Source organism: Sorex fumeus, unplaced genomic scaffold (assembly GCF_029834395.1).
Source record: "Sorex fumeus unplaced genomic scaffold, SorFum_2.1 ptg000030l, whole genome shotgun sequence".
In the NCBI taxonomy this organism is placed as follows: Eukaryota; Metazoa; Chordata; class Mammalia; order Eulipotyphla; family Soricidae; genus Sorex; species Sorex fumeus.
Window position 1 is genome coordinate 19,118,415 of NW_026606087.1, and position 18,344 is coordinate 19,136,758.

An 18,344-nucleotide genomic window follows, 5' to 3' on the forward strand; every position below is an offset into this window, starting at 1 on the left:
CCCGCTGCAGCCAATCGCCTTCCGCCAAGTCGGAGGGCCGGGAACCGCCGAGGCAGAGAAGATGGCGGCGGCGGCGGCACAGGGCGGGAGGTCTGGCGGCGGCGGCGGCGGCGGCGGCGGCGGCGGCGGGACCGGCAGTAGCCGAGGGGGCCTGCTGGATAAGGTGAGGAGTCGGCGTGCGCCGCGGCCGGGCCTGGGGGTGCGGGAGGTCTCGGGAAGACCCGGGGGGCGGCGAGCCCCCTCTCCCGCACCGAGCCGTCCCCGCCCCCCCGTCCTCCCGCGGCTCCCGCGGCGCTGGCCGCCGCCGCCGGACGTTCGGCTCGGGCGCCCGCAGCCCGCGTTCTGCGGAGCCGCGTCCCGCACGGGCGCCCCGCTCGGAAGCGTGGCTGGCTCGTGGCCTGCGCCGCGGCTCCGGAGCGTCCGCCGCCCTCCTGCTCGCAGCCCTGTGCCTGGGCTTTGGCTCACCGTCCTCGGGAGGGTCACCGGGGACTGGCCTCCCTCCCCTCCGAGGCCGCCCGCCTTTCCCCTGGCCGTCCACCCGCCGCGGCGCGCGAGGGGTTGTTGCGGAGCTGCCCGCTGCCCGCCTTGCCCGCCCGCTCGTGCTCGCCCCTTGCCCCGCCGCCCTGGCAAGCAGGGCTCGTGCAAGGGACGAGCAGAGCATGCCCTGCCCGCTGGGCTGGCCCAGCTCGCCCGGTGCCCGCATCTTCAGGGCCGTCGTTGCCTCGAGGCCGGGATCTCCTTGCCGACCCTGCCTCTGCAGATGCCCCTTTGGCGCGCCCTGAAAGGGATTTGAGCCTTCATTGGGACCCCCCAAGGTTCCCTTTCAATTCTCATTGGTAAGACCGGGGACGAGTCTGATGAGAAATGTGAACGTAGGTTTTTTTTTTTTTTAAATGTGGTAATTAGCCAGAATCCCTTAACTTTTTAATGGGAAACCATTCTGCCTTGCTCGTGATAGGTAGGTGCTTTCAGAAGGGATGCCCGGTCCCTCGAGGGCTAAAGATGCAGGCACTCTGGCCTCTCTTTTTGGGTCTCATGGGTTTTGCATGGCTCTGCTAAGATTTGGAACACCATCGGGTTGCTCCAGAATGTCTTGGCGAGGGTCTTGGGAATCCTGCCTTGCTGCCGGGAGTGTGCCTCCCACCCATGCTTTTCCTAGCCCAGCCATTCTCTTTGCTTTTTTTTTTTCCCTCTTCGCTTTGCTCCTCAGCAGTAGATTTCGGGCATGGCTGGGCGTGCTGGGAAGGAAGGCAGTGTTGCTGAGTGGTCTGTAGCACCCTGCCCTGATGGATGGAAAGAACCAGGATTTGGGCATCATTCACGTTTTATCGTAAAAGTAGCTGCTGCTTCGAAATTGTATGACCACTGACCAGTCTTGTGACTTCACTAAGCTTCCCTGCGTGGGAAATACTGGGCTTTTAGGGAGAACCAGGGGAGATTTTACATGTCAGTATGCCCCCATACAACACAGGTGCTGGGAAATGTGCGCTGGTGGAGAAATGGGTGCTGGGAGACTGTATGACTGAAATCCAATCATGAACAGCTTTGTAGAAAATGTTTTCAAAATTTAAAAAAATAAATAAAAAATAAAGTGGACACACACACACAAATATGCCCCATACATATGAATATAGAAGTCAGTAGAAAAGTTGCATGGTAGGGAAAAAAAAAAAGAAAAGTTGCATGGTGTCTTTATACAGGTGCTGTTACTGCAGTTCAAGTGAGGAATAGAAAGGCCCTGGCACCCGTTGGCTGAAGGGGTGAGCGCCAGGAGCAGGCCTCCCATCTGAGAATGGAGCCAGTCCTATGGGAAAGGGAAGGAAGGCAGCCTAGGGAGGATGCTTGAACCCATGCAGGAACCCGGAGTCGTGCCCTCATAGTTCTCCTATAGTGAGTTGGCTCAGTGGTTCTTGAATAGACCAGCAGTGAAGAGTCGAGTCGGCTTGGATTATTTTAAGCAGGACTAGGAAATTGTTGAATGTTTTTGTTTTCCTCTTCGCTTGAAGGAAAACTAACTCATAATATGGAGAGGCAGAAAGTAGAAGACTTCCTGTGAGATGGTATAACCATCTTAGTTTCGTGGTTTAGGAGAAAAAGGACGAACTTGTGTTCTGCAGCACGTTTCTCAATCTGGGGCCATGCGAGCCCCCAGGATATTCCAAAAGGGGCCACCGGTGAAAATGGCCTAAATGGGTGCCACACACAAGACTCGGGGCCAACTGGTAAGTCAGACAGAAGGAAACGAGGTGAAGTGGGGTGACAGCTAGGAAAGGTTGAGAAACTTCCAGAGCTACATCTTGGCCATGGATGAGTTACACAATAAGCGGAACCTAGTTTTCCTTATGCAGCGTGGATACAGAGTGGATCTGTTGAGGAGATAAATTCTAGGATATTGATAAGTGTTCTTTGTAAAGGGCTGTGGAAATCAAATGACAGTGAGGAAAACCCAAACGGGTGTATTAGAAATAGATGAAAAATAAAGTTATAAGAGTTATAAGAGTCAGAAAGCAGGAAGTGGCAGAATTTAGTAGGAAGGGAAGAAAAGAAGAGAAAGACAAGTTGTTAAGGTGCTTTTTCTTGAAAAACTTAAGCCTTTCAGTTTTCCCCCCCTCTCCAGAATCTCCAGCACTTACTGCCTGTGGACATTCAGCTAGACTTAGGGACAGTCTGTCTTCTTCACTACCAGCTTGTCCAATTCTTCGTGGGAGGTTCTTAAGTTCTCTACAGGGAGCAACACAAAATAAGTATTTGTAGGGCCAGAGAGATAGTACAGCAGCCCTTGAATGTGACTCTGGTTCTATCCCTGGCATCCCATATGGCCATATGGTCCTCCCCCCACACCCCCTCCGCACCCCCCCCCCCCCCCCCCCCCCACTGCCAGGAGTAATTCCTGAATGCAGAGCTAGGAGTAACCCCAGAGTACTGCCAGGTATGGCACAAAATAAAAAAAAAAACACATTTTTTTAAAAGTATTTGTAGCATTGAATTTAGCAGAGGAAAAGTCTCTCAGGTCTGCCAGTAGTAGTCTTCAGAGGCAGCCTTTGGCTCAGATGATCTGAAAATGGGGTGCTCTGCAAGCCGAACCTGGGATAAGTGTTAGTCTCCCTCGGAGCAGGAGCTGAGTGCCTAGAGCCTTCTCTCGGGATTGAGAGATGTAATCTTACACTTTAATTTGATTTGTGTCTATCTTTGGGAATAGTTTCATAAACTTGATTTCCAGTGGCTGTAGTTTCATTTGCTTTAAAGAATGCATTAAGAAGAGGCAGATGTGATTTTAGCTTTCCCTAAACAGATATGAATTTCTTGTATGAAACTGGCTTTAAGAGTAAAGCAGTTCTTAAAAATAGATATGCAGATATAGTCTTCCAACCTCCTATACTAAATAACTTAGATCATTGCTATGTTACCTGGTCAAAATACACTAAAAAACATGTTGTTCTCCGTAGCTGACTATAAAAAAATAATTGCTTAATTTGTTTGGCTATTAAAAACCAACATATGCTATTAACCGTGCTTTCAGAGGCTGTTGACCTTGTAACCTAAATATCTGTTTCCGGCTGAATTTTTGAAACTACTGACTCAGCATTTCAGTTTCTTAAACTTTTTTTTCCCCCCTTGGTATATTTTAGGCCACGCCTGGCAGTGCTCAGGGCCTACTTCTGCACTCAGGGATCACTTCTGGCAGGGCTTAGGGGCCCATATAGGGTACTGGGGATCAACCCCGGGCCAGCTGTATGTAAAGCAAGCATCCTACCTATCTGGCCCCAAAGCAATTTTTTTCATAACATGTTGGGAAGATTCTCTATCAACTACCCCTGGGGTTTTAGTTGAAAATACAGATTTCTGGACTTCATCCTGAACCCACGTCAGATTCTGTGGAGGTGGGGATCCTGACAACTGCATGTTTTCAAACAGAGCTACCTAGCTGGGTATATTTCTGTGTTTGTTTCCTCTGCACTTGTAGTTACTTCTGGTTGAAAGCTATTGTCTTAGATGAGTTTAGATCCCTTTTGATTCTGATATTTTAAGATACAGGGTTCTGTGCTTTCTGGTATTTTAAGGGTTGTGTATATTTGTATGTGTGTTCTGCTTTATCAGTCAATGGCTTTTCTAAAATGTTTATGATGAAGAGACCTTGAGGTTTCGCTGTTCCAGCTTCCTCCTTTATAGATAATGAACTCAGTCTCAAAGAGCAAAAGATGAAGTCACTTGGCTTCAACACAGTGAGTTAGTAACAGTTCTAGGATTTGGTTTTCCCAGAACTGAATCCTGTCTCTCCTCCATTTGGAGAAGACCACATACTAACTAACGCAGTAATGAGAGAACCATGTTGTGAGGTTGAGTCAGACTGAAAAGCCTCATCACCTTCCACCCAGGATCCTAGGCCGGACCATCTGTCTTTGACTGTCTTTGATCGTCTTGCCTTGCAGACTTCTGAGTGGCTTGTGTGTGTCTTGTGACCTAGCCGTGACAAAAATGATGGACAGTTTTATGGCATTTCTGGAATTGTGTGCATTTCTGTTCAGACTAGTAAGGTGCTAGCCTTCATCCTGTGGTTTGCAAACCAAAATTTAATATTTCAAAATAGGCTTTTTTACTTCAAAATGACAAACTTTAAGATAAAAAAAATTCATAGAATGAGAATATAATTTACAAAACACATATCTGATGAATGGAGACGTTACTGGCACCCGCTCGAATAAATCGATGAATAACGGGGATTAAGTGATTAAGTGATTAAGTGATATCTGATTTTATATCTAAACACTATAAGAAATATTACAACTCAGTAATGAAAACTAACCTAGTTTCTTTTATTATTGTCAATATTATTGTTACTATATTTTGGTTCTGGGGCCACACCTGGTGGTGCTTGGGGATCCAGGGCTCCTCGTTTTTCACAAAATAAATTTTCATTTTGGAAATGTGTGTGTTTATCAAACCATATCTGACTTTAAAACTTAAACCTTTATCTACTATACTATGCTCTCTTGCATAAATAAGTGCTCATTTTATTGAACAAGGACAAAAAGCACTTTACCTACCTCTTATACTTAGTCTAAATTCTCTTTGGTTTTGAAGTATAGTGTACTTAAGGGCACAATAATATATTCCTTGAGGTGAATTCAGAGATGAAGGCAAGAAAAAATTTCTGTCACTTAGGAAGGGACATTTTCTTATGAGCTCTGTGTTTGTAAGCTAACCCTAAAGAATTTTGTTGGCTCTAACACACTGACTGCAGTCTCAGTAGAAACACAATGCCCACTCTTCTTAAAGGAGTGGTAGGTGCCCTTAGCATCGTTGGTCCCCAGATTCCAGGCTCCTAGAAGGAGACCCTGTGTTCTCCCATAAGCCATATTGTTAACAGACAGTTGGGACACACTGAACCATTTTTAGCACAGTGAAGTTGTGGGAGACTGTTTGCCAGCTGCCTTCCCAGCTGCCAGCCAACGACCATTATTTTAAGCAGCCTTTCCCAAGGGTGGCACTCTCCCATCCCGTGAACCCCTCCTTTGCACAGAGCTTTTCTTTGTAACCTAGTGCAAGATACCACAGGAAGGAAACCATCCTTTGCCTTATCTTTTGCTGCCCCCTCCCAAAGATTTTCTAAGAGTCATGAAAGGAAAAGGTGTGGGTGGGGGGATAATTTCTAAGCTCCACTGAAAAACAGTGGGGCACACAGAGAGTAGCATCCATTTTGGTTGAAGAGAGGTTTTTGAGAATGAAGGAAAATAAATTAGGAAAAATAAGCACGTACTGCCTACTCTCCAGATGAATCTCTGTGTTGTAAGCGAGATGCTCTTAACCTTGAAAATAGGCTCAAGTTATCATTTAGACAAAAAGAGTGATACATTTCCTTAGATAACAGATTATAAATTTGTGGTTTGTGCAGTTCACTGACAATGTTCCTGTTCCGCTTGCTGAAGATTGATTTTAGGTACCAGGCTATGGGGTGAGCGCTGAGCTCTTCCAGCACTTGCAGTAATAGCTTCTGTGCTTCATCCCTGGAAATAGGCCACAAAATTGTGCTCGGAATTGTCGGTAAAGATTCTTTTAAGCTGGGCAGGTAGTGATGTGTGTCTGTGAGAATAAGACTCTTTTTGGAATGACCCCCGGTTTTGTAATGAATAAATAAGATTTTGCTGTGGATTCTATCTGTTTTTTTCTTGTGCATGTTTTAAAGATGAGATTTCAGTATAAACGAGCGGTTTAGCTAGAAAGCCTTTTCCTTCGTGGTTCAGTTTATAGTTTTAGAATTAGGTGTCACAGGGCCAGAGGGATCACTCAGAGGGTGCGTGCTTTGCATGTGGGAAGGCCTTGTTTGATCCCCAGCATTGCCTGATTTCCTGAGCACAGATCTGAGGAGTGGTCCCTGAGCACCATCAGATATGACCCAGAAATGAATCCATTGTATTCCAGACCTTCCAATTTGTTGCCAACAAAGGTTTTTCTCGACCAAAAAAATTTTTTTTTCAGTCCTCCTATTTGATTTATAGACTTCTTAGAGGCTGTGAGATTTAGTATTGCCACGTACTGTTGCCAGTAATTTTCCTTTTTTCTTCGGAGGGGTGTTCATTGTGAATGCTCGCCTGAGGATGTGGTGCCGCTCTGCCTTGCAGTGCCAGGATTACCCAAGCCACCCACTCTGCTTGCCCTCCAGGACTGCTCTGGCAATGCTTGGGGTGCCTGTGGCGCTGGGGTTATCCCACACCAGACGTACACCTTAATCCCTGTATTCTCTCAGACCCCATGAGTCATTTTCTTGAAGAAAATCTTGTTTTTTCTGAGGTGCTGTGGTGGGGGGCGGGAACAGACTATGATTAGATTTTATATATTTGGCAGGGCGTGTTGTGGTGGAGTGTTTGTCCCAGTTCTTGGGGATGTGGGGTTGATCAGACCTGTGTGGCTGCATGGAAGGCAAACACCCTGCCCACTATAGAGTCACTCTGACCCCATGATTTTTAATATGACCAGTTTCATTTCAGATTTTTCTCTCAACAGTCTATCTTTTGTGTCACGTCACTGTCACTGTCCTCCCGTTGTTCATCGATTTGCTCGAGCGGGCCCAGTAAAGTCTCCATTGTGACAATTGTTACTGTGTTTGGCATATCGAATACGTGTACAACTGTATTTTCTTAAGCCAGAGTTTAAGAAAAAAATTTCAGGGGGCCTGCAAAGATGGTACAATGGATGAGGCATTTGCCTTGCACGTGACCAACCTATGTTCAATCCCTGGTACCCCATGTAGTCCCCCAACCCCCACCTGAGTTAAGCCCGAGGCTCACTGGGTGTGGGCCCCCCAAAAAAAACAAGTGAAGGAAATCACTTTCAGTGAATTATATTTCTGCCTTTCTTTAAAATTTCTTCAGTTACCTTTTGTAGGTATTTGGTTTTTTTAAATTTTTTTGTAGGCTCTATCTTTGAATTGGTGCTCAATATAAATGATAAATGGGAAGCTCTCTTCCATGTCCTTAAATAAGGTCCATCTGAAGCCAAAATTTGGATTGCCTGCTAGTTTATAAATTTGATTAAATACACAGCATTTGTTTTCTTGATGAAAAAAATCAAGTTGGGCATTGTGCTCTATAGAAAGAAGATTCCTCAGGTTATTTTTAGCACCTGCTCATCTTAAGCTATATTCATACAGTCACTTGAATTTGAGAAAGTTTGTTTTACTGCATAAAGACCAGTTTAGAAATGTAAAGATCCTCGCCATCCTCTCCCGCCTTACTCCTGCTCCAGGGGCTGTACTAGAGTTTGTTCAACCAGCCCCAGTAGATGAGCCTTTGAGTTCCTTACAAATTTCATGTTGTTATAAATGCGCTGCAGTGAGTGGTCTTGTATGTTATTTCATGTTTAGGCAAGTGTGGGGAAATTTCCAGAAATAGAAGATTAATTCCCAGTTGCCATTTTTTTCGGATGGGTATTGTATCATTTTGAGCATCTGTCAGCAGTTTCAGAGAACCACTCTTTATGAGCGCAGTGATGGGGGTTTTTGAAACCTTTGGAGATGAGGGAAGCTGAAGCACTGCTTCTTCAGTCTCAACACATATAAAGGACTTTAGTTCCCATTCAGATTGTTACTTCCAAAAACAGCATTGGATCTAGGCTGAGTTGTTGTGGGTGAAAGTTTTTAGCTAACAAAGATGTGTTAAAGGAGATCCCTTCTCATTTTTTGTTTTTGTGGGTGTTTTGTTGTTGTTTTCTTGTTTGTTTGTTTTTAATGTAGGAGTACTGTTATTTATTCAGCCACTGATTAGCTGATTGAATTGGGCATGAACTCCACCTTACTTTTTTTTTTCCATAGTTTTATTTATTTATTTTTCGTCTTATATTTATTTATTGAATCACTGTGGGAAAAGTTACTAAGCTTTCAGGTTTAAGTCTCAGTCATACAATGATCAAACACCTCTCCCTTCACCGGTACTCATTTTTCCCCCACCAAGAACCCCAATATACCCCCCCACGCCTCCCAATGACTGTGAGGCAGATGATTTCCACTTAACTCTTCTTTACATTGATTACATTCGTTATTTTGACAAAAGATGCACCATTATTGTTTAGAATTTCCCTCCCCACGATTAGAATTTCTGAAAAGGCATTGTGAAATACTTTGTTTTCTATAGCTGGTTATGAGAATCATATAATGTTGTGCGGCCGCTGTTGCAGCCATGCAATTTTGGATTTCTGCAAAGAGCCAGATAATTACGAGATTGGTTTCTGTGCGTCTGGTGTTATGGCTGTGCCAGAAAGCCACTCATGGGGGGCAACTCAGGACCTCAGTAGGGCGTGAAGGACAAGCCGGTACTGCCTCCTTCCCATGAGACTGCAGTTGCCCCGTCACTGCCGGCTCATACCTGGCTTTCCTCTAAGCTCTGAGGCGGCAGCCACCTTGCTGCCTGAGGTTGAGGGGAGAAAAGGCGGAAGGGAGCAACACCCTTTCCCTCCCGGGGAGGCATGGGACCGTAGTTTAGTTCTGCTGCAAGCTGCCAGGCTCTGGATTAAGTCCTTTGGCCTCTGGAGCCATGGCTGTGTATGCGGTCCAGGTGCATTTCTGCCAAAAGCCGCTGGGTTTCGAGATTTGTTTCTGAGTCTCTGGGACCATGGCCATTAATCAGCTTGATCAGGAGCCAGAGAGGTCATTTGTAGGTGGCGACTTGAGATCTCGCTGGGATGGGGAGGAAAGGGCCGGTTCCACCCCCATCTGGTGAGGCACCGCATGTCTCGTCACTGCAGGCCCAAACCTGACTGTCCAGTGGCCTCTGGAGGATGACGGTCTCCGGGCCGCCAAGGAGAACAGGCCAAGGCAGGAAACCTATTTCCACCTGGAGTGGCCCAGCCCCAGTAACCTACTGCAGGAACAGGATGCATTTCTGCCAAAAGTCTTTTGGTTCCGAGATTCGTTTCTGAGTCTCTGGGTCATGGCCATTAAGCAGTTTGATCAGGAACCAGAGAGGCCTTGCCTCCAATTATATAGCTGAGCCGGAGATGGTTTGTGGGTGTGTCTCCCACATACCTAACTTTTGGCCGTTTACTTTCTTGGTAAACTTTGCCCCAAGTTTTTGTGGTCTGACCAAAGGCACAGAAGCAATTTTGGGGTATCTGAAAGAATGACGTTGCCATCAGGATGCTGATGCACTCACCTCACAGGTACAGATTGACCTTCTGGCGGCACCATACCCCCTTCTTGGTTCTTTTTTTTCCTGTGGTTTTTTTTTGTGTGTGTGTGTGTGTGTGTGTGGCACTCAGCACTATTCAGGAATTGCTCCTCGCTCTGCACTCCGGAATCGCTCCTGGTGGATTCAGGGGACAGTAGGGGATGGCGGGCATGGAACCTGATAGGCTGCATACAAGGCGATTGCCAAACCACTGTACTATCTCTTTGTCCCGAAGACCTCTTTAGGGTTATTAATATTGAAAGTTTATGGATGGTACTTCTGAGTTTTGTGGTCACAGAATGAAAGAAGGAACAAATGCATTTCATTTCTTTCTGTAATCCCTGTTTGGGTAGATGGGGGTGGGATTTGCCAAGTTCACACTTAGGCTGCAGCCCATGTGTGTGCTTTGGGGCTCGTTAGGTTTTTCACTTGTCAGTGTAGCGTATTATTGATGTGACCTAGTTTCCTTCCATCCCACTTCTAAGTGACTTTCAGCTGTGCAGCATCCAGAGATAGAATCAGTGTCATGTATACTTGAGGATGCGCTTAAGAAAGTCATTTGTTTACTTTGAGTAAGGTGTCACAACCCTTGGTTGTTTTTTTCACAGTGGAAGATTGATGACAAACCTGTGAAAATTGACAAATGGGATGGATCAGCTGTGAAAAATTCTTTGGATGATTCTGCCAAAAAGGTACTTTGTTGATTTTACTCTGGGGGGATCTGTTAGCCTCTATACAGCTGATGGCCCATCTGCTATAGGATCTTTTTCTTCTGACTTGGAATGACCTTAGTTTTCAGTGTTAGCAACTGAGCCAGATGGCAGTTTCTAAAATCCTTACAGTGTGTTAAAACATATAAATTTAGTGCTGAACAGAGTTTAACAGGCTGGCATGCATGCTTTACATGCTAGAGACTCGGGTTCAATCCCTTTCACCCTATGGTCTCCTGGGAACCATGAAATGGGATCCCAAAAAAAGTAATGAATGTTAGCTGTGCAATGTTTGTAATTAGAGAAAGCTGGTATAAGCTATTGTCTTTGAGTTAATTTTCCAGGAGTTGAGAAGATTGAGGAAATAAAGAACTTTCTTTCATAATGAATTGTTTCTCAGTTTTATTTTTTGATTTTGGGGTCACATCTGCTGATGCCCAGTGGCTCTGCACTCAGGAATTACTTCTGGTGGTGCTTGGGGACCATACTGAATGCCAGGAATCGGACCTGGTCGGCCTTATGCAAGGCAAATGCCCTACCCGCTGCACAATCATTCCGGTCACTGTCTCTCAGTTTTAAAAAGGCAAAGAAAGCTCATTTTCCTTTGGGGAAATTGAAATTGGATAATCTTTCCCCCTGAAGTCCCTTGTAAATAGTGTACGTTTTTGATTATGTGGTAAAATTTTAATCGGAGCAAACTTTTTATAATTCTTTAGTTTTATCATGGAAATGTAAAAAAAAAAAAGCAGGTAATTGGAGGGATGCATTCTTATTGGGCTGATTTCTTTCCTTCTAGGTACTTCTGGAAAAGTACAAGTATGTGGAGAATTTTGGTCTGATTGACGGTCGCCTCACCATCTGTACCATCTCTTGTTTCTTTGCCATAGTAGCTTTGATTTGGGATTATATGCACCCATTTCCAGAGTCCAAACCTGTTTTGGCTTTGTGCGTTATATCATATCCTTTATTCTATTCATGTTTGTTTTCTCGTGGCTATTGCTAATTTCTTTGGGTTATTTACATTTGGTATTTAGATGTTAATATAGAGGCTATGATAATCCAAGTTAAGCACCTAGTAGCAGAACATAGTAATAGACTTTAGCTCTTACTTTTAGCTCAGAACTTTTCCTATTAGACGGGGCTGCATATGAGCATTCATTCCCGGATATTAGAAAAACATCAGATCTTGGGTCGGAGCGATAGCACAGCGGGTAGGGCGTTCGCCTTACACGCGGCCAACATGGCCGACCCGAGTTCGATTCCTCCGCCCCTCTCGGAGAGGCCCGCAAGCTACCGAGAGTATTCGATACGCCAGACACAGTAACAACCAAGTCTCCAATGGAGACGTTACTGGGCCCGCTCGAGCAAATCGACGATCAACGGGAGGGCCAGATCTTGGCAGTTCAGATTTCCTTGAAGTTGAGGGTGGGACTACAAAGGACTATGCAAGAGGTAATGGTGTGGCTTGTGTAACTATATAGTTGAGAAGGTTGAGAACCTGGGTTTGAAATCTAGGGTGTTTGGTGAACTTGTGCTAATATGAGCTTAATTTTTCAGGGAAACTATTTAGTGTTCACCAGTATGAAATATATGCACTTAGAATTACATTAAAGAGATTACACAGTGAAAGATTTTATAATGTGTTTGAGATATAGTCAGCCTGGAATGTTTCCTTTCCTCCTTTTATTTAATAGTATGGAATTGTATTTGTTATTTACGCTGTGATTTGTCAGAAAATGAAATAAAAATTATTTTACTGCTACTGTCAATTCTACATGTTCATGGCACCAGTTTCCTGGTGGTTCCCATTCCCCACTCCAGCACTCCCTTTACTGTATAGCACTTTTCTTCATATTGAGGATCTTTCCATTTGAGACTATAAAGGCCTTATAGCTTATTTTTAAATTTTTACTTATTTTTGGCTTTTTGAGTCACACCCAACGAAGCTCAAGGGTTACTCCTGGCTCTGCACTCAGGAATTACTCTTGGTGGTGCTCAGAGGACCATTGGATGTGGTGGATCGAACCCAGATTGCCGTGTGTAAGCCAGATGCCCTACCCGCTGTACTATCGCTCTGACCCCCCACCCCAGTAGCTTGTTAAAAGTTATTCTGCTTTTGATTGACTAATGTTTGCCACAGTGTATTAGTTATTAAAACATTATTTTGGTAGGCAGTTAACTTCTTTTAACAGTGTTGTTGCTGTAGCCTGCACTGTAGCACTGTTCTCGTTGTTGATCAGTTTGCTTGAGAGGGCACCAGTAATGTCTCCATTGTGAGACTTGTTGCTGTGTTTGGCATATCGAATACACCACGGGGAGCTTGCCAGGCTTTGCCATGCGGACAGGATACTCTCAGTAGCTTGCCGGCCTCTCCGAGAGGGACAGAGGAATTGAACCCGGGTCCACCGTGAGCAAGGCCAACACCCTACCCACTGTGCTATTGCTCCGCCCAGAACACTTGAAACACGGACCAAGTGTTTTTGCTCCCTGAAATATTTCTAAAAATTCCACTTAGGGGATTTTCTCCAGGGGCAGGTAGCATGCTATTTAGTAAAGCAGTCCTCACCTAAGCTGGCATCACCAAATTAAATCCTAATCCTAGCCCCATTTGTTGATATTTGACTCAACCACAGAAAGTATCGTGGGTTTTTTCTTTTTTATAAATCATTGTAATTCAAAGGAGTGCGCTATAAGTTCTGGACGCAGTTCCCACAGTTCCAAGGATCCCTGAACTATGAGAGCAACGTTATTACAAAGATGCAGCCCCATAAGAATACTGCCTTGATGGATTTAGTTTCCTTCAAACAAAACATTTTAGTGCTGGAGATGGAAGACCAAAGGTTAGTGCTTGCCTTGCACAAAGCTTGGCTTGATCTCCGGCACCATATTGCTCCCCCGAGCATCACCACCACTGATCCCTGAGCACCGAGCCAGGGTTAAGCCCTGAGTACCCCCAGGAGGGTCCCCAAAACAAAAATTGAGAATCACTTATATAGGTAATAGGACATTACAGACATATTTCTAAAAGTCACGATTGTTTTCAGTATTGACGATTTTAGTGATGATGACTTTTAAGACTTGGGGAAGGAAATGATTTTGTCAAGGTTACGTTAGTTGCAAACCAGAATTCCCCGGCCCAAGGGATAGCACAGCAGGTAGGGCGATTGCCATGGCACACAGTTGACCGGGTTCAATCCCCAGCACTCCATATGGTTGTCCAAGCTCGCCCGGAGTGATCCTGAGTGCAGAGCCAGGAGTAAGTCCTGAGCACTGCTGGGTGTAGCTCAGAAACAAAAAATCAGAATTCACATCTTGCCTTACTCCAGAAATCATACACTGCACTCTATTTTCCCGCCCCTCACTTTCATAACATTTTAAGGACAGATGTACACAAAGCTCTTAAGCAAGTTCGTCACTTTGTAGGAACTCAAGACACAGTAGTTATTTTCAAAAGCCAAAGATTAATACGCCAGTGTGCATGCAGGAGATATTCACATGGTAAACTAACATGAAACCTCTTCCCCCTCTTCCCTCCTTTCTAATACTGACTCTTAAAATTGGTTGAGTATGGTCAAGTAAGTATCAGTCTTGACAAAGTAGGTAAATGAGGATCTTGTTTATTTTTCTTGAACAGAAAGACAAGCTGATTTTTCCTCTGTTTTTGTGTTACTCTTTGGAGAACTATCTAGAGTGTTTGCTTCTCTTGATATATAAATACAAGAATGACATGAGGTAGCTAAATTTTAGTGTACAACAGAACTCTTCTTTAGGACTGGGGCCAGGAAAGTTTGTATTACCCTGACTTGTCAGTTTGTGTTATTTCTCTTTTATGAATATGTTCATGTGCGTTTTCCCTTAACTTTATTTGAACCTATTTTGTAATGATGGGAATCCTGACCATTTATACCTCGTATAAAGAGAAGAGCATCTTCCTCGTGGCCCACAGGAAAGATCCTACAGGGATGGATCCCGATGATATTTGGCAGCTGTCCTCTAGCCTCAAAAGGTATGGGTACCTTTTCAGATCCGTTCATCTCAGTGTTGATTTACCAGGGCGTTGAACCGTTGTCAACAAGACTGTTATGTACTATGCTGTACGGTTGATACTGCGAGTCATGCAAAATGAAGAAGAGGGTGTGAATAATCTTAAAGAGCTTTTCTGGCTCTGCACTTCTGAGATTGTATTATCACAGCAGTGCTTGCAGGATGAACTGTAAGAGAAAGAACTTTGGTGGGAAAGGGTTTTTTTTCCCTCCCTGTAGCCAGTTAATTGAGCCATTCAGAATATAGGTGTACTGGGCAAAGATGGGAACCCTATTAGCTCCTGTGTCTCCATGATCGTGTTTCTCCTGTCTCAACAGTTTTTTATCCCTGGTGGGGTCCACAGTCCTTTTACCTCATTTTCGCTGTCCCATTCTCCCATTTGCTTGCTTCTTTCCCTGCTTTCTTGGCATTTTGAAAGTCCACTTGTTACTTGTCTGCTATCCAAGAGGGTTTTCAGACCTTCTGCTTTACCTTGTTTCTCTTGCGTTTTGCCCCATCTTCATTGTAAGCTGCTTTTATTGGGAGGAGAGAAGCACACACCTTGCACTGTATCTGGTCTCCTCAGCACTGGGACTGGTCACTCCTGAACAGAAGTCAGGAATAGCCCCTGAGCATGGGCATGGCCCAACCCTCCCCTTCCCCAGAGCATCCCCCAGTCTAGTGAAGAATTCAAAGACTTAAACTGCACTTCAGTGAACGGTGCTGTGGGAAATTGATAGTAGAGGACTCTGATCAGAAGACCTGGAATCGTCTAAGCATTCAGTGTTGGAGAATACTCTTGATCGATGGTACCTTGGAGAACAGAGAAATAACATCTGATCCATTTTGGGAGTGCTTTGGGGGAATTTTTCCCAGGATAGTTGCCATCCAAATTGACCAGGAACTAGTCAGGAGAGATGGGAGACAAGTTTTAGCACAGCTGTGAGGTCAGTAGGTAAGAGACCATCAGGCATTTTATGACAAGGTCAATAAGGTTCATTATTCAAATCGGGGAAGATGTGGCAAACCCCTTGAACCTTGGTAGGAGTGCTTGCTTCCGGTTTTGTTTTTATAGAGTGGGCTGTGAGTTCCCTACATCACCAGTAACCAGATTGATCCTGTTCTTTGAAAACATTTGGTGCTCTGTTATTACTGGCTGGATCTGTGTTTGATTTTGATTTATTGTCTTTGCATAGGTTCGATGATAAATACACCCTGAAGCTGACCTTCATCAGTGGGAGGACAAAGCAGCAGCGAGAAGCTGAATTCACCAAGTCCATTGCTAAGTTCTTTGACCATAGCGGGACGCTGGTCATGGATGCGTATGAGCCTGAAATATCCCGGCTCCATGACAGTCTCGCCACAGAAAGGAAAATAAAATAGTCGATGCTTAAAGCAGCTGAATTACAGGCTGAGAGGGGAAGAAATAGAACATAAAATGGTTAAAGGTAGAAATGTTTAAAAAAAAAAAAAGTCCCTGTTTGTCCTGAGTTTTTAGACCATTATGGATAAGTAGGATTTTCTAGCTCAGACGTGAGAAATTTAGCTGTGCTATCTAGCTCTAGCCTCCTTGGTCTGCTGATTGCATTGTTTTAATTTGCTTTTCTAGAAAAGCATTTTTGCTAAAGCTGTACAGAGTTCTTCCTTATCACGTAGCAGTACTTTATAGCTTTGTGCCATGCAACATTTGAAGACTTGACTTTTAAAATCAATCTTTTGCTGGCTTCATAGTGTTACTTCCTATTTCAATAGCTGTTTCTCTTAATTCAGGACACATCTTCTCACGTATGACAGCTTTCCTTCACACACACCGTTTTTGTGGGTGTGTGTATCACTTGGGGAGAACTGGGTGGGGGGAACATAGCTTTTTAATTTGTTTAAAACAAACCTCTGCCTGTTACATTTTGTGCTCTTAACCAATTAAAGAAGCCAATGGCATTTTCAGTTTTATATTGTCTATGTTCTCCACTAGTAATATCCCTATTGATTTGTTTGTGCCCTTTATTAACTGCCATTTTCTAAACTTTTTTTCAATAAAAGGAAAGATGTGAAAAAATGGAGTCAGAGTCTCGATGGAAGAATGGAGCAGTGAATTTTAAGTCTTATTACCAAAGGTTCCTTTGGGGTTTTTGCTCTTTATGGTTCAAAGGCTCCTGAGAAACTGTTGGCTAAGAATCTGATGGCTTACTAGTGATAACAATTAAAATACGAAACAACTTGTGCCAGGTAGTATTCTGGGTTCTTTACATGGATTAACTCACAGATGTTTACAACGTTCCTGAGCTGTTATCCTCATTTCATAGATGAGGAAACAAACGGGAGGCACTGAGAGTTAAACATTTGTCAAGTAGCAGGGCCTGAGAGAGGACAGCAGGCAGAGCTCCTGTCTTGCATTTGGCTGACCTGGGTTCAATCTCCAGCACCCCATAGCCCTGGCAGGAGTGAGCCTTGAGCACCACTGGGTGCGCCCCTTTCCTCCCAAATTTATCACTTAGCAAGTTGATGGGCAGGATCGATAGCCTTGCGCACAGCCAGCCCGACCGAGCCGAGTTTGATTCACCGTCCCTCTCAGAGAGCCCGGCAAGCTACCAAGAGTATCTCGCCCGCACAGCAAAGCCTAGCAAGCTCCCTGTGACGTATTCGATATGCCAACAGTAACAAGTCTCACAATGGAGATGTTACTGGGCCCACTCGAGCAAATCAGTGAACAACGGGAGGACAGTGACAGCAAGTTGATAGAACTCAGCTTTAAGCTAGGGTAGTCTGTCTCCAGAGTTGTGAACAGTCTTTTTTTCCTGTGGTCAAAAAAGCACTATTTGCCCAGATCCTGTGACCTAAGGAATATTATTCCTATAACCTTACAGAAGCACATTACAGCTGCGTCTAGTACATACAGCTATATTCAGCTTATAGGAATGATGCTTACTGCATTTTCTCTGCCGTGAGACTGTTATGCTAGATAGTGTCACACAGTCATAGATTGTAGATAGATCACGGGAGAAGTTAAAACCTTGTAGTCTATTCCTGTAAATACCTGAGTAAGTGTTGCAATTCTGCAATTTTTTAATTCATTGCCCATCTCACTTCCGTACCTTCTTCGGGTAATAATAATAATCTGGAAGCCAGTTGAAGCTCTGGAAAGTATGTAATCAGATAATTGTAGTTATTCTGTTTTGAGAGCCACACCCGGCACAGCAGGTTGGGCACTTTGCTTGATGCAGCCAATACACGTTGGATCCCCAGCACCCCATAAAGTCCCCTAAGCCCACCAGGAGTGATCCCTGAGCAGAGCCAACCCATGGACATGGGATATTTTTCCATTTCCTCGTGCTCTCTTTTTCTTTTAATTTTGACTTGTAACTGCGTGTGTGTTTGTTTTGAGTGACTTACAGTTTTTATATCTAAGTCATAGGATGCATGTCTTGTTAGCATGCTACATCTCTACTAGGTGAGATTTGTTTTTTTAAGAGTAAAATGAAGGGAGGTGGTTATTGAAGCCTCGACATTGGGTTTCTGTCTTAGGACAAACTGGGTTAGTTCAGTTCCTTTTCAGTAACATCCTGTTGTAACATCCACAGCAATATTCCCTTGGCCTTTCCTTCTGAAGTGATGTATATGAAACAGTAAGATATGTGGTTGAGGCTGCACTCCCTCCTCTATCTGCTGTTTACGTCAGTCCCTTAGAGACTCAGAACCTGCAGTTTTTATTAGGAGCTCCTCATATGGCCACCCCCTATCTGCCATTTAATAATATTCTAGATCCCTGAAAGGAAATGAGGTATTCCGCATAAACCACACTATTTTCAAGTAGTTGGCATACAGTCTAAATTTATTCATTGGTGTTTTACTGTAATGAATGGTTTTTCCATTTATACCTATCAATATGGGTTCATGGGTTGACATTTAATTTTATTTTTAAAACTAACAAATACCATTTTTCTTTTACATATGT

At 44.3% G+C, this 18,344-nt stretch overlaps 1 protein-coding gene across 1 annotated transcript; it reads left to right on the forward strand.

The window, feature by feature from the left end:
* Positions 1-38: 38 nt before the first annotated feature.
* On the forward strand, positions 39-16,448 carry SPCS2 (signal peptidase complex subunit 2). Its single transcript, XM_056115883.1, has 5 exons — positions 39-163; positions 10,268-10,351; positions 11,166-11,325; positions 14,240-14,375; positions 15,589-16,448. The coding sequence occupies exons 1-5, from the start codon at positions 62-64 to the stop codon at positions 15,773-15,775; spliced, it is 669 nt and encodes a 222-aa protein (XP_055971858.1). The 5' UTR covers positions 39-61; the 3' UTR covers positions 15,776-16,448.
* The last annotated feature ends 1,896 nt before the right edge of the window (positions 16,449-18,344 follow it).